The sequence below is a fragment of the Oncorhynchus gorbuscha genome, linkage group LG22 (assembly GCF_021184085.1).
Source record: "Oncorhynchus gorbuscha isolate QuinsamMale2020 ecotype Even-year linkage group LG22, OgorEven_v1.0, whole genome shotgun sequence".
Lineage (NCBI taxonomy): Eukaryota > Metazoa > Chordata > Actinopteri > Salmoniformes > Salmonidae > Oncorhynchus > Oncorhynchus gorbuscha.
In genome coordinates this window covers 30,348,466-30,365,954 of record NC_060194.1, presented here as the reverse complement: position 1 = coordinate 30,365,954, position 17,489 = coordinate 30,348,466, and the positions used below count along the sequence as shown (strand labels likewise).

The 17,489-nt window shown below is 46.8% G+C and overlaps 1 protein-coding gene across 1 annotated transcript in view; it reads left to right on the top strand.

Annotated features, from left to right (window-relative positions):
* LOC124009341 (rho-associated protein kinase 1-like) overlaps nt 1-17,489 on the top strand; it is a 74,346-nt gene that overhangs the window by 34,135 nt on the left and 22,722 nt on the right. Inside the window, 9 exon segments of the mRNA XM_046321032.1 lie at nt 23-123; nt 308-445; nt 622-717; nt 719-798; nt 1,807-1,891; nt 3,657-3,801; nt 4,654-4,792; nt 5,151-5,242; nt 16,099-16,258. Of these exon segments, the coding sequence (XP_046176988.1) occupies nt 23-123; nt 308-445; nt 622-717; nt 719-798; nt 1,807-1,891; nt 3,657-3,801; nt 4,654-4,792; nt 5,151-5,242; nt 16,099-16,258 (1,036 nt within the window).

The following is a 17,489-nucleotide window of genomic DNA, read 5'->3' as shown; positions in this document are numbered from 1 at the left end:
TCTCTCCACTTCTCTTATTTAGATAAGGACACCATCAGTAAGATCCGGGACTTGCGGATGAAAGCAGAGGACTATGAGGTGGTCAAGGTTATCGGGAGGGGGGCGTTTGGAGAAGTGCAGTTGGTGAGGATTGCCATTATGGTTATGCTAAATTGTCCTGCATGAATCACACAAACTTTTTTCTGTCTGCTTTCCCTTCATACATCTAGTGCAGACAGATATAGAAGTATAACATTATTATTATATGGCTATAGGTTTGGCTTGACGCAAGCCATTCGCCCTAACTAGACTCTCTCCTCTCTCCCAGGTAAGACACAAAGCCACGATGAAGGTGTATGCCATGAAGCTGCTTAGCAAGTTTGAGATGATAAAGAGGTCGGACTCTGCTTTCTTCTGGGAGGAGAGGGACATCATGGCCTTTGCCAACAGCGCCCTGGTGGTGCAGGTATGGAACGCATAGTTGTTTATAGCGACACCTTAGTTTCGTTCTCAACTTTGCCTACTAGGAATAATCTGTAAGGAAGCACAGTGATTGAGATTCAGGCAATTGTAATGCATTTTTTTTTTTTTTTTGCTTTCCTCTTCATTCCTCATGATGTTTGGTCACTAACCCCCCCACAGCTGTTTTATGCGTTCCAGGATGACCGTTACCTCTACATGGTGATGGAGTACATGCCCGGCGGAGACCTGGTCAACTTGATGAGCAACTATGACGTCCCCCGAGAAGTGGGCCCGCTTTTACACTGCCGAGGTGGTGCTGGCTCTGGACGGGATCCACGCCATGGGATTCATACACAGGTACTACTGTTGCCGTTACTGGTACTGGACCCCTTCTCTTCTATTGTAAAGGTGGCTCTAGTGTCTCTACTTCCTCTTTTCTGTAGTGGCAGTTTTCTCCACCCGTCTAAAGCCTCCTTGACAGGAACTTAAATCACCTGTTTAATGTACTGTAGTTGGTTTGAGAATGCTTTGCTTGTATAATCAGGTTTTAGGTTCAAGAACTGCTGGTTTGTTATTTAAGCAATAAGGCCTGAAGGGTTGCGGAGTGCCAACAGCCCTTAGCCGTGGTATATTGGCCATGTACCACAAAGCCCAGAGGTGCCTTATTGCTATTGTAAGCTGATTACCAATGTAATTGGAGCAGTAAAAATAAATGCTTTGTTACATACCCGTGGTATACGGTCTGATATACCACGGCTGTCAGCCAATCAGCATTCAGGGCTCAAACCACCCATTTTACAAATTACTTTATAAAATGGCATCGTTGAATACTCCATCTGATTGGCTTGAAGGGCATTCTAGGGCATGCATTATTTCATTATAACGCACAGTATATTTGCACGGTAGAATTCAATGGCTATAGTTAATTCTTACATGTTCTGTGTTTGAGCTGCTGTTGAAAGCAAAATCGAATTGAAAACATTATTGCCGTTGTTGAATTCTATTTTATAATTGCAAGCTAGGACTGATGCCTTGGTTTGTTAAACTAGCAAGTCTGTTTGTTTACTTACCAAGGCATCTACGGTCACTCTTGACAACTTGCTAGCTACTTCAGTGGATGTTGGACACATTTCTAGTGGCAAATGAACAATTTTCTACCGGCAAATGTGTTAAATTATCGCCATGGTATTAAAGGGACAATCAACTTAGGGCTTTATGCGTTCTCTGGAAACTAATGCAACTCCATTGAAGGTCAGTTCCACTCCGCTGGCGCGTCGTGGAAGACATCTCCCACGTCATTCATTATAATCCAGAGAACGCATATCCTCTTGTTGATTATCCCTTAAGTGTCTTTCTGTCTTTCAGGGACGTGAAGCCTGATAACATGTTGCTAGACAAAGCAGGCCACTTGAAGTTGGCAGACTTTGGGACCTGTATGAAAATGAACAAGGTAGCTATCGCACTAGCCTTCCAATGCACCGTGACTGATAATGAGAAGTTAGTTGACACTATCACCCTGTAGAGTAGACTGTTGTTTAAGTTTAAACTGTTTGCTACTTCCAAATGCTCTATTTAATTCATCTTAGTGATGGTTTATCAATATTTCCAACTTTTAACACATTTACTTAGCATTCTTCATCTTACACACAGTGCCTTCAGAAAGTATTCATACCCCTGGACTTGTAACAGCCTGAATTTAAAATAATTTTTTCCTTCACCCATCTACACACAATGACCCATAATGACAGTGAAAACATGTTCATGAAAATGAAATGCGTCTATCTAATTTACATAAGTATTCACAGACCTTTGTATGACACTCCAAATTGAGATCAACTGTATCACATTTCCTTTGATCATTGTTGATCACTACAAATTGTCCACCTGTTGCCTATTCAATTGGTTGGACATGATTTAGATAGAAACACACCTGTCTAAGGTCCCAGTTGACACTGCATGTCAAAGCAAAAACATTACCATGACGTCCAATGAACTGTCCGTAGATCTCAGATTGCCTCATCACAATTCGTATATCTGGGGAAGGTTATAAAACTATTTCTAGTGTTGAAAGTTTCTAAGAGCACAATGGTCTCCATTATTGGGGAAATTGAAAAAATTATGGAGACTCTGCCTAGAGCTGGCCATCCAACCAAACTGAGCAACCAGGCAAGAATGACCTTGGTCAGGGTGGTGACCAAGAACCCATTGACCAATCTGACAGAACTAAAGAGTTCCTTGGCTGAGATGGGAGAACCTGCCAGAAGGACAAAAGTCTCTGCAGCACTTCACCAATCTGGGCTTTATGGGAGAGTGGCCAGGCGGAAGCTGCTCCTGAGAAAAAGGCACGTAAAAGACACTTAGATCATAAGGCAAAATATTCTGTGGTCTGATGATGCAAAAAAATGTACTCTTTGGCTTGAATGGAAACCGCTTTGTCTGGTGAAAACCAGGCATACCTCATCACCTGTCTAACACCATCCCTACCGTGGAGCATGGTGGTGGAAGCCACTGGTTAGGATAGAGGGAACAATGAATGGTGCCAAATACAGGCAAATCCTTGAGAACCTGCTTTAGGGTGCAGTTGACCTTAGACTGGGTTGTAGATTTATTTTCCAACAGGACAATGACACTGAGCATACAGCCAGTGCAACTCTGTACTGGCTTAAGAACAGGAATATGAACGTTCTTGAGTCTAGCTAAAGCCCAGACTTAAATTCAATTTGAAAATCTGGAAAGACTTGAAGATTGCTGTTCCACGACGCACCCTATTGAACTTAACTGAGCTTGAGAAAATCGGCAAGGAAATTTATCTCCATCCAGATGTGCAAAGCTGATGTAGAGAGATTCCCAAGATGACTTGAAGCTTTAATCGGCCCCAAATGTACTTCCTACATAGTATTGACAAAGAGTTGTTAATAAATGAGATTTCTGTAAAAAATATATATTTTTTTCACTTTCTGATTATGGGTTATTGTGTTTAGATGGGTGAGAGAAATCAATTTAATCAATTTTGAATTCTGGCAGTAATTACAACAATGTGGAATAAGTCAAGGGGAATTAATACTTTCTGAAGGTACTGTATCAGCACTTAGGCCTACAATTTGTTTGTTTTCTTGAACTATGAATGCTTATGTATTTTAGAGCGTTTTGCGCTTTGAACAATGCGACACAGCAGTGTTTATAAATATAGTAGTTTAAGATTAATGCTCTTTCAGGACGGTATGGTCCGATGCGACACAGCAGTGGGAACACCAGACTACATTTCGCCAGAGGTACTAAAATCCCAGGGAGGAGATGGATATTATGGCCGGGAGTGTGACTGGTGGTCCGTGGGAGTCTTCCTATATGAGATGCTTGTCGGTGAGTGCAATAAGAGACCTTTTCTCACGCTGTTACGATCAGAAATAAACTGGTCGTACAATTTTAACCCCTATTGTAGTTCTGAAGCAGAGTATTCCCATTCATTTACAGGCAGCAAAAATACCATTGAGGATAGTCTTCTATATTCCCTCTCTTATTTGACTCTGGTAGTACATAACATCTTCCCCTTGTTTTGTCATATTGTGTAATCATCATGCCATGAATCCATACTATGCAAAGATGAAGTTGGAAAGGATACGATCTTGTTGCTCCTTTACTGCATATACAGTATCTTGTTTCACACATTGGCCACTTGTAGCGAATCGTGTTTACTTATTATTATTTTTTATCCCGTCCCCACAGGAGGCCTTTTGCCTCTTGATAGGCCGTCATTGTAAATAAGAATTTGTTTTTAGTTGACTTGCGTGGTTAAATAAAAATAAAATAAAGACAAAAAAAAGTTTGGAAAATATTTTTAGCAGTTAGGATGGCAACAAATGATTCTAATGGGCTTCCTCCATTCTGATTGTTTTATACTCAACCGAACTAGGACAAAACTGACAGTTGTCCAATTTTGTAGAACTTTTAATTTATTTAACACTATCGAATACCTTTTTATAGACTGTATTGTAAAAATCCATACCAGTATACCTTAATATATCGCCCAGCCCTACATTGCCTCAACCTAAAGGAAGAGGCTAGGTATAGGTATCAAACTTTGTTCAAGACTAGGGTAATGGTTAAGGGTTTACGTTTAGGCTAAGCAAACCCCCATTGAGAACCATTGAAAATATGTAGTCTTGGCTGGGTTCACTAGCTAACCTCACTGCCTGTGGTTTTGTGTGTCTGTAGGTGACACACCGTTCTACGCTGACTCGTTGGTGGGGACGTACAGTAAGATCATGAACCACAAGAACGCACTGACCTTCCCTGAAGACAGCGACATCTCCAAGGATGCCAAGAACCTCATTTGTGCCTTCCTGACTGACAGGTGAGGATGATGATGACTTTATTTTTATGCGCGGTTATGAAATAAAAACTGGTGGTGCAGAAAGCCCTGATTTTTATACTGTTTTGTTTAGAGAAATCATCCATGTTTTACCAATGATTTCCCTAGTTGACAAGTAGATGGAAAGGGACTAGTGTCATGAACTCATTGACTTGATTAGACTTAGTAATCAGTCAGACATCAAGCTGTGTTCTTCTGAAAGAGCTATCAATCACGTCTAAAGCTTTCACTTCCTGTGTTCAGAGTTAGTTTCAAAGCCATAGACTCTGTATAACAATGGACATTATCAGTGGAATGCAGAATGACTAAACGGTACCCTGTTCTGATTCCCTGTTCCTAGGGAGGTGCGACTGGGCCGTAACGGGGTGGATGAGATCAAGAGGCATCCTTTCTTCAAGAACGACCAGTGGACATGGGAGAACATCCGAGAGAGTGAGTTGTGTTCAGGTCAACCGGCAGCGCTTTCATGATTCCTATGTGTTTGTAAACCCCCCCCCGCACTGCTCTGTTGGCAAACTGTTTTTAGTGTTAATACATGTTTTCCCATTGACCTACTGCGGACAGTCTCAGGAAATTTCAGAATAAGATCCATTCAGTAACCCATGGCCACACACTGAGTGATTGCAACGATTCTGCTTTTAGTGGTGTTATCAGTTTGAAACCAATTTGAACCTGGATGGTTTATTTTTGAGGGTGAGAACAGGAGGAAAGCAGTACTGGGTCATGTCCAGTAGTTGCAAAGCTTTTTGCTGCGGTGTACCCTACTGAACAGCACCTTGGCGTGAGTGTTGATGTGGTCTCCGGCTGCAGCAGAGAGAGTAGAGGCGGGGAGCTAAATGTAAATCCACTGGCTATTGCAGCTCTTTACTGGGTTTATATTAAATACGCTGAAGGTCTGCAGTCATCACTTTGGCCTGGCCACACCGCCCCTAGCCCTGTTCTGGCATGCCCTGCCATGCCACCAGCACTGGCTGTCCTCGCTGCTCCTTTAGATACTCCCCTAGATGATTAGCTGGGAGACTAATGGGAACCCTATTCCCTACACTTAATAGGGAAAAGGTGCAAAGTAGTACACCTCATAGGGAATAGGATGCCGTTTCTGAGGCATAAAAAGCACCTGAATATCTACTGTGTCAACTCACTGTATCAACTGTCGGACTGAATGCTTTGTGTTTATAGTTGATGCATTTTTATCTCTAAGTAGTCTAGATTGACAAGAGACAGTTTAAGAGGGGAGAGAAAGATTGACATATTTGACAGCAGAACTTTGTTCCCTGCCATCCAGGACCTCTATATCAGGCATTGTCAGAGGAAGGCCTGAAAAATTGCCTAAGACTCCAGCCACCCAACCCAAACACCGTAACAAAGCATTGGCTCCAAGACAGCTTTAATCCCCAGACTGCTAAATAGTCAATTAATGGTACCCAAACTATCTGCACTGACCCTACGCATACTCACTAGACATTATACACACACTCACACTTACACTCACACTACACTTACACTCACACTACACTCACACTCACACTACACTCACACTACACTTACACTCACACTACACTCACCCGCACTTACACTCACCCGCACTTACGCTCACCCGCACTTACGCTCACCCGCACTTACGCTCACCCGCACTTACGCTCACCCGCACTTACGCTCACCCGCACTTACGCTCACCCGCACTTACGCTCACCCGCACTTACGCTCACCCGCACTTTACGCTCACCCGCACTTACGCTCACCCGCACTTACGCTCACCCGCACTTACGCTCACCCGCACTTACGCTCACCCGCACTTACGCTCACCCGCACTTACGCTCACCCGCACTTACGCTCACCCGCACTTACGCTCACCCGCACTTACGCTCACCCGCACTTACGCTCACCCGCACTTACGCTCACCCGCACTTTACGCTCACCCGCACTTACGCTCACCCGCACTTACGCTCACCCGCACTTACGCTCACCCGCACTTACGCTCACCCGCACTTACGCTCACGCTACCCGCACTTACGCTCACCCGCACTTACGCTCACCCGCACTTACGCTCACCCGCACTTACGCTCACCCGCACTTACGCTCACCCGCACTTACGCTCACCCGCACTTACGCTCACCCGCACTTACGCTCACCCGCACTTACGCTCACCCGCACTTACGCTCACCCGCACTTACGCTCACCCGCACTTACGCTCACCCGCACTTACGCTCACCCGCACTTCACTTACGCTCACCCGCACTTACGCTCACCCGCACTTACGCTCACCCGCACTACACTTACGCTCACCCGCACTTACGCTCACCCACCCGCACTACGCTCACCCGCACTTACGCTCACCCGCACTTACGCTCACCCGCACTTACGCTCACCCGCACTACTACGCTCACCCGCACTTACGCTCACCCGCACTTACACTCACCCGCACTCACGCTCACACTACACTTACGCTCACCCGCACTTCGCTCACCCACTTACGCTCACCCGCACTCACCCGCACTTACGCACTCACCCGCACTACACTACGCTCACTCACTCACACTACACTTACGCTCACCCGCACTACACTTACGCTCACCCGCACTACACTTACGCTCACCCGCACTACACTTACGCTCACCCGCACTACACTTACGCTCACGCTCACCCGCACTACTCACTCACGCTCACTCGCACTACTCACTCACGCTCACTCGCACTACTCACTCACGCTCACTCGCACTACTCACTCACGCTCACTCGCACTACTCACTCACGCTCACTCGCACTACTCACTCACGCTCACTCGCACTACTCACTCACGCTCACTCGCACTACTCACTCACACTACTCACACTATTCACTCACACTACTCACTCACACTACACATACTCACTGACACTACACGTTCACTCACTCACACACACTACACGTTCACTCACTCACTCACACACACTACACGTTCACTCACTCACTCACACACACTACACGTTCACTCACTCACTCACACACACTACACGTTCACTCACTCACACACACTACACGTTCACTCACTCACTCACACACACTACACGTTCACTCACTCACTCACACACACTACACGTTCACTCACTCACACACACTACACGTTCACTCACTCACACACACTACACGTTCACTCACTCACACACACTACACGTTCACTCACTCACTCACACTACACGTTCACTCACTCACTCACACTACACGTTCACTCACTCACTCACACTCCACGTTCACTCACTCGCTCACTCACACTCCACGTTCACTCACTCGTTCACTCACTCACTCACTCACACTACACGTTCACTCACTCACTCACACTACACGTTCACTCACTCACACTACACGTTCACTCACTCACACACACTACACGTTCACTCACTCACACACACTACACGTTCACTCACTCACTCACACTACACGTTCACTCACTCACTCACACTACACGTTCACTCACTCACTCACACTACACGTTCACTCACTCACTCACACTACACGTTCACTCACTCACTCACTCACACTACACGTTCACTCACTCACACTACACGTTCACTCACTCACTCACACTCCACGTTCACTCACTCACTCACACTCCACGTTCACTCACTCACTCACACTCCACGTTCACTCACTCACTCACACTCCACGTTCACTCACTCACTCACACTCCACGTTCACTCACTCACTCACACTCCACGTTCACTCACTCACTCACACTCCACGTTCACTCACTCACTCACACTCCACGTTCACTCACTCACACACTCCACGTTCACTCACTCACACACTCACACTCCACGTTCACTCACTCACTCACACTACACGTTCACTCACTCACACTACACGTTCACTCACTCACACTACACGTTCACTCACTCACACTACACGTTCACTCACTCACACTACACGTTCACTCACTCACACTACACGTTCACTCACTCACACTACACGTTCACTCACTCACACTACACGTTCACTCACGCTCACCCGCACTACACTTACGCTCACCCGCACTACACTTACGCTCACCCGCACTACACTTACGCTCACCCGCACTACACTTACGCTCACCCGCACTACACTTACGCTCACTCGCACTACTCACTCACACTACTCACACTACTCACTCACACTACTCACACTATTCACTCACACTACTCACTCACACTACACATACTCACTGACACTACACGTTCACTCACTCACACTACACGTTCACTCACTCGCTCACTCACACTACACGTTCACTCACTCACTCACTCACACTACACGTTCACTCACTCACACTCCACGTTCACTCACTCACTCACACTCCACGTTCACTCACTCACTCACACTCCACGTTCACTCACTCACTCACACTCCACGTTCACTCACTCACTCACACTCCACGTTCACTCACTCACTCACACTCCACGTTCACTCACTCACTCACACTACCACGTTCACTCACTCACTCACTCCACGTTCACTCACTCACTCACACTCCACGTTCACTCACTCACTCACACTCCACGTTCACTCACTCACTCACACTCCACGTTCACTCACTCACACACTCCACGTTCACTCACTCACACACTCCACGTTCACTCACTCACACACTCACACTCCACGTTCACTCACTCACTCACTCACACTACACGTTCACTCACTCACACTACACGTTCACTCACTCACACTACACGTTCACTCACTCACACTACACGTTCACTCACTCACACTACACGTTCACTCACTCACTCACTCCACACTACACTTACGCTCACCCGCACTACACTTACGCTCACCCGCACTACACTTACGCTCACCCGCACTACACTTACGCTCACCCGCACTACACTTACGCTCACCCGCACTACACTTACGCTCACTCGCACTACTCACTCACACTACTCACACTACTCACTCACACTACTCACACTATTCACTCACACTACTCACTCACACTACACATACTCACTGACACTACACGTTCACTCACTCACACACACTACACGTTCACTCACTCACACACACTACACGTTCACTCACTCACTCACACTACACGTTCACTCACTCACACTACACGTTCACTCACTCACTCACACTACACGTTCACTCACTCACTCACACTACACGTTCACTCACTCACTCACACTACACGTTCACTCACTCACTCACACTACACGTTCACTCACTCACTCACACTACACGTTCACTCACTCACTCACACTACACGTTCACTCACTCACACTACACGTTCACTCACTCACTCACTCACACTACACGTTCACTCACTCACTCACTCACACTACACGTTCACTCACTCACTCACTCACACTACACGTTCACTCACTCACACTACACTCACTCACACTACACGTTCACTCACTCACACTACACGGTCACTCACTCACTCACACTCCACGTTCACTCACTCACACTACACGGTCACTCACTCACTCACACTCCACGTTCACTCACTCACACTCCACGGTCACTCACTCACTCACACTCCACGTTCACTCACTCACTCACACTACACGTTCACTCACTCACACTACACGTTCACTCACTCACTCACACTACACGTTCACTCACTCACACTACACGTTCACTCACTCACTCACACTACACGTTCACTCACTCACCACGTTCACTCACTCACTACACGTTCACTCACTCACTCACACTACACGTTCACTCACTCACTCACACTACACGTTCACTCACTCACTCACACTACACGTTCACTCACTCACTCACACTACACGTTCACTCACTCACTCACACTACACGTTCACTCACTCACTCACACTACACGTTCACTCACTCACTCACACTACACGTTCACTCACTCACTCACACTACACGTTCACTCACTCACTCACACTACACGTTCACTCACTCACTCACACTACACGTTCACTCACTCACTCACACACGTACTCACTCACTCACTACACGTTCACTCACTCACACACACTACACGTTCACTCACTCACTCACACTACACGTTCACTCACTCACTCACACTACACGTTCACTCACTCACTCACACTACACGTTCACTCACTCACTCACACTACACGTTCACTCACTCACTCACACTACACGTTCACTCACTCACTCACACTACACGTTCACTCACTCACTCACACTACACGTTCACTCACTCACTCACTCACACTACACGTTCACTCACTCACTCACTCACACTACACGTTCACTCACTCACTCACTCACACTACACGTTCACTCACTCACTACACTCACTCACACTCCACGTTCACTCACTCACACTCCACGGTCACTCACTCACTCACACTCCACGTTCACTCACTCACACTCCACGGTCACTCACTCACTCACACTCCACGTTCACTCACTCACACACTCCACGTTCACTCACTCACACACTCCACGTTCACTCACTCACACACTCCACGTTCACTCACTCACTCACTCCACACTACACGTTCACTCACTCACTCACTCACTCCACACTACACGTTCACTCACTCACTCCACACTACACGTTCACTCACTCACTCACTCCACACTACACGTTCACTCACTCACTCACACTACACGTTCACTCACTCACACTACACGTTCACTCACTCACTCACTCACACTACACGTTCACTCACTCACACTACACGTTCACTCACTCACTCACACTCCACGTTCACTCACACTCCACGTTCACTCACACTCCACGTTCACTCACTCCACGTTCACTCACTCACTCACACTCCACGTTCACTCACTCCACGTTCACTCACTCACTCACACTCCACGTTCACTCACTCCACACTCCACGTTCACTCACTCACTCACTCCACACTCCACGTTCACTCACTCACTCACACTCCACGTTCACTCACTCCACACTCCACGTTCACTCACTCACTCACTCCACACTCCACGTTCACTCACTCACTCACTCCACACTCCACGTTCACTCACTCACTCACTCCACACTCCACGTTCACTCACTCACTCCACACTCCACGTTCACTCACTCACTCACACTCCACGTTCACTCACTCACACACTCCACGTTCACTCACTCACACTCCACGTTCACTCACTCACACTACACGTTCACTCACTCACTCACTCCGCACTACACTTACGCTCACCCGCACTACACTTACGCTCACCCGCACTACACTTCGCTCACCCGCACTCACACTCCACGCTCACCCGCACTCACTTACGCTCCACGCACACTCACTCACACTACTCACACTACTCACTCACACTACTCACACTATTCACTCACACTACTCACTCACACTACACATACTCACTGACACTCCACGTTCACTCACTCACACACACTACACGTTCACTCACTCACTCACACTACACGTTCACTCACTCACACACTACACGTTCACTCACTCACACTCCACGTTCACTCACTCACTCACACTACACGTTCACTCACTCACTCACACTACACGTTCACTCACTCACTCACACTACACGTTCACTCACTCACTCACACACTCACGTTCACTCACTCACTCACACTACACGTTCACTCACTCACTCACACTACACGTTCACTCACTCACCTCACTCACACTACACGTTCACTCACTCACTCACTCACACTACACGTTCACTCACTCACTCACTCACACTACACGTTCACTCACTCACTCACCACACTACACGTTCACTCACTCACTCACACTACACGTTCACTCACTCACTCACACTACACGTTCACTCACTCACTCACTCACACTACACGTTCACTCACTCACTCACTCACACTACACGTTCACTCACTCACTCACACTACACGGTCACTCACTCACTCACACTACACGGTCACTCACTCACACTACACGGTCACTCACTCACTCACACTACACGGTCACTCACTCACTCACACTACACGTTCACTCACTCACTCACACTACACGTTCACTCACTCACTCACACTCCACGTTCACTCACTCACTCACACTCCACGTTCACTCACTCACACACTCCACGTTCACTCACTCACACACTCCACGTTCACTCACTCACACACTCCACGTTCACTCACTCACACACTCCACGTTCACTCACTCACACACTCCACGTTCACTCACTCACACACTCCACGTTCACTCACTCACACACTCCACGTTCACTCACTCACACACTCCACGTTCACTCACTCACTCCACACTCCACGTTCACTCACTCACTCCACACTCCACGTTCACTCACTCACTCACTCCACGTTCACTCACTCACTCACTCCACACTACACGTTCACTCACTCACTCACACTACACGTTCACTCACTCACTCACACTCCACGTTCACTCACTCACTCACACTCCACGTTCACTCACACTCCACGTTCACTCACTCCACGTTCACTCACTCACTCACACTCCACGTTCACTCACTCCACACTCCACGTTCACTCACTCACTCACTCCACACTCCACGTTCACTCACTCACTCACACTCCACGTTCACTCACTCACACACTCCACGTTCACTCACTCACTCACACTCCACGTTCACTCACTCACTCACACTCCACGTTCACTCACTCACACACTCCACGTTCACTCACTCACACACTCCACGTTCACTCACTCACACACTCCACGTTCACTCACTCACACACTCCACGTTCACTCACTCACTCACTCACTCCACACTACACGTTCACTCACTCACTCACTCCACACTACACGTTCACTCACTCACTCCACACTACACGTTCACTCACTCACTCACACTACACGTTCACTCACTCACACTACACGTTCACTCACTCACTCACACTACACGTTCACTCACTCACTCACACTACACGTTCACTCACTCACTCACACTCCACGTTCACTCACTCACTCACACTCCACGTTCACTCACTCACTCACTCACACTCCACACTCACTCACTCACACTCCACGTTCACTCACTCCACGTTCACTCACTCACTCACTCCACACTCCACGTTCACTCACTCACTCACTCCACACTACACGTTCACTCACTCACTCACTCCACACTCCACGTTCACTCACTCACCCACTCCACACTACACGTTCACTCACTCACCCACTCCACACTACACGTTCACTCACTCACTCACTCCACACTACACGTTCACTCACTCACTCACTCCACACTACACGTTCACTCACTCACTCACTCCACACTACACGTTCACTCACTCACTCACTCCACACTACACGTTCACTCACTCACTCACTCCACACTACACGTTCACTCACTCACTCACTCCACACTACACGTTCACTCACTCACTCACTCCACACTACACGTTCACTCACTCACTCACTCCACACTACACGTTCACTCACTCACTCACTCCACACTACACGTTCACTCACTCACTCACTCCACACTACACGTTCACTCACTCACTCACACTACACGTTCACTCACTCACTCACTCCACACTACACGTTCACTCACTCACTCACTCCACACTACACGTTCACTCACTCACTCTCCACACTACACGTTCACTCACTCACTCCACGTTCACTCACTCACTCACTACACGTTCACTCACTCACTCCACACTACACGTTCACTCACTCACTCCACACTACACGTTCACTCACTCACTCACTCACTCCACACTACACGTTCACTCACTCACTCACTCACTCCCTCCACACTACACGTTCACTCACTCACTCACTCACTCCACACTACACGTTCACTCACTCACTCACTCACTCCACACTACACGTTCACTCACTCACTCACTCACTCACTCCACACTACACGTTCACTCACTCACTCACTCACTCCACACTACACGTTCACTCACTCACTCACTCCACACTACACGTTCACTCACTCACTCACTCACTCCACACTACACGTTCACTCACTCACTCACTCACTCACTCCACACTACACGTTCACTCACTCACTCACTCACTCCACACTACACGTTCACTCACTCACTCACTCCACACTACACGTTCACTCACTCACTCACTCCACACTACACGTTCACTCACTCACTCACTCACTCCACACTACACGTTCACTCACTCACTCACTCACTCCACACTACACGTTCACTCACTCACTCACTCACTCCACACTACACGTTCACTCCACACTACACGTACACTACACGCTCACTCCACACTATACGTACACTACACGTTCACTCCACACTCACTCCACACTACACGTTCACTCACTCCACACTACACGTTCACACACTACACGTACACTCCACACTACACGTTCACTCACTCACTCACACTTCATTCACTGGTACTCCCTGTATATAGCTCAACACATTGATCTGGTACTCCCTGTATATAGCTCAACACATTGATCTGGTACTCCCTGTATATAGCTCAACACATTGATCTGGTACTCCCTGTATATAGCTCGACACATTGATCTGGTACTCCCTGTATATAGCTCGACACATTGATCTGGTACTCCCTGTATATAGCTTGACACATTGACCTGGTACTCCCTGTATATACAGTGGGGCATATATTTTGGTAACGAGTGGAGGACAGAGAAGCCCCTTAAAGAAGAAGTTACAGGTCTGTGAGAGCTAGAAATCTTGCTTGTTTGTAGTTGACCAAATACTTATTTTCCACCATAATTTGCAAATAAATTCATAAAAAATCCTACAATGTGATTTTCTGGATTTTTTTTCTCATTTTGTCTGTCATAGTTGAAGTGTACCTATGATGAAATTTACAGGCCTCATCTTTTTAAATGGGAAAACTTGCACAATTGGTGGCTGACTAAATACTTTTTTGCCCCACCCATTGTGTATTTAATTTCTTTCCTCTTGTTAGTTACCATTTTACTTGTTTTATTTTTTTTACTTTGCATTGTTGGGAAAGTTGGTAGTCAAGTCTTTCACTGTAAAGTCTACACCGTATTCGGCACGTGATGAATACAATTTTGAATTGATATGGGACTGATGTAGAGTAAAAATAATTTGGGGGGTGTTTATTTGATTTGTTACACACAAGCGTGTAATGGAAGTGTGTTTCTTGCATATCCCAACTCCCCTGAGACTGTGTTGCTTACACTTTTATCTCCCATCACCTTGTACTGGTGTACTATTTTGCACTTTGCAAGTTTCAAAGTGCAGTACACGCCTCAGTTTGACTGGCGTTTCCCCCAAAACATGATCTCAAGTTCTCAACTCAATGTGCCTCTGCACCAAAATCATCAAAACTATGAGAATAGCTCCCCACTTTCAGTGAGTCATGATTCTGTTCTGTCCTCCACCTCCTGTCTATCTGTATTTCCAGCGGCGGCCCCGGTAGTGCCTGAGCTGAGCAGTGACATCGACACCAGTAACTTTGACGAAATTGAGGAGGACCGGGGAGACGAGGAGACCTTCCCCATACCGAAGGCCTTTGTGGGTAACCAGCTGCCCTTTGTGGGGTTCACCTACTATAGCAGTCACCAGTAAGTATGTTAGCATAGCTAGGCTTCAACTACTACAGCAGTCACCAGTAAGGCGCTTGAATCATGTTTCCTGGAGAATTTCCATGAACTGCATTTTAGTCCAGGACTAGGCTTAATCTGTGTCGGGAAACGGTGTCTAGAGTATGTGTTGGCACTGTCTGCTTAGCCTGGCGTCACCAACTACAGTCAACACTGTCAGGCTTCACGAGAACACTCATCAGTCAAATACCAATTACAGTCAACACTGTCAGTCATCACCTTCCTGGTCAGCTCAGGAGAAACTCAAGGCCCTAACCATGGTCAACATACTATAGTCAGGCCTGACTTACCATAGTCAAAATAGTCTGGGTGCACCAGCTGGCGCAATCATCTGTTATTCTGTGAACTGCAAGTTGACACTTTCTAGCTTAACCTGCTGGAGCCATCAGAACTGTCAGTACTGCCGTTGTTTTATACAGCCTCATAAATCGAATGCAACTTTTATAGCAATATAGCTAATTACACCCAGAGCTTGTTAGACATGAACATATGAATGTCTCACACTGGAGAGTAATCTGACCTAGATAACAACCACAACGTGTTTGAGCCAGTGGGATGTGTTCACGATTTGGTCAGGTCATCAGTGGGTCAGGGAAGTGTAGTCCTAGTTTTGTCACTACAGTGCCTTTAGAAACTATTCACACCCCTTAACCTTTCCCACATTTTGTTCTTACAGCCTGAATTTAAAAGGGATTAAATTGACATTTTGTGTCACTGGCCTACCAACAATAACCCATGATGGCAGAGGAATTATGTTTTTAGACATTTTTACAAATGTATTAAAAATGAAAAGCTGAAATGTCTTGAGTCAAGTTTTCAACCCCTTTTGTTATGGCAAGCCTAAATAAGTTCATGACTTACTCTGTGTGTAATAATAGTGTGTAACATGAGTTTTGAATGACTACCTCAACTCTATATCCCACACATACAATTATCTATAAGGTCCCTCAGTCGAGCAGTGAATTACAAACACAGATTCAACCACAAAGACCAGGGAGGTTTTCCAATGCCTTGCAAAGAAGGGCACCTAAAGCAGACATTGAATCTCCCGTTGAGCATGATAAAGTTTATATCAGACTTTGGATGGTGTATCAATACACCCAGTCACTACAAAGATACAGGGGTCCTCCTAACTCAGTTGCCGGAGAGGAAGGAAACCGTTCTGAGATTTCACCATGAGTTTAATGGCTGT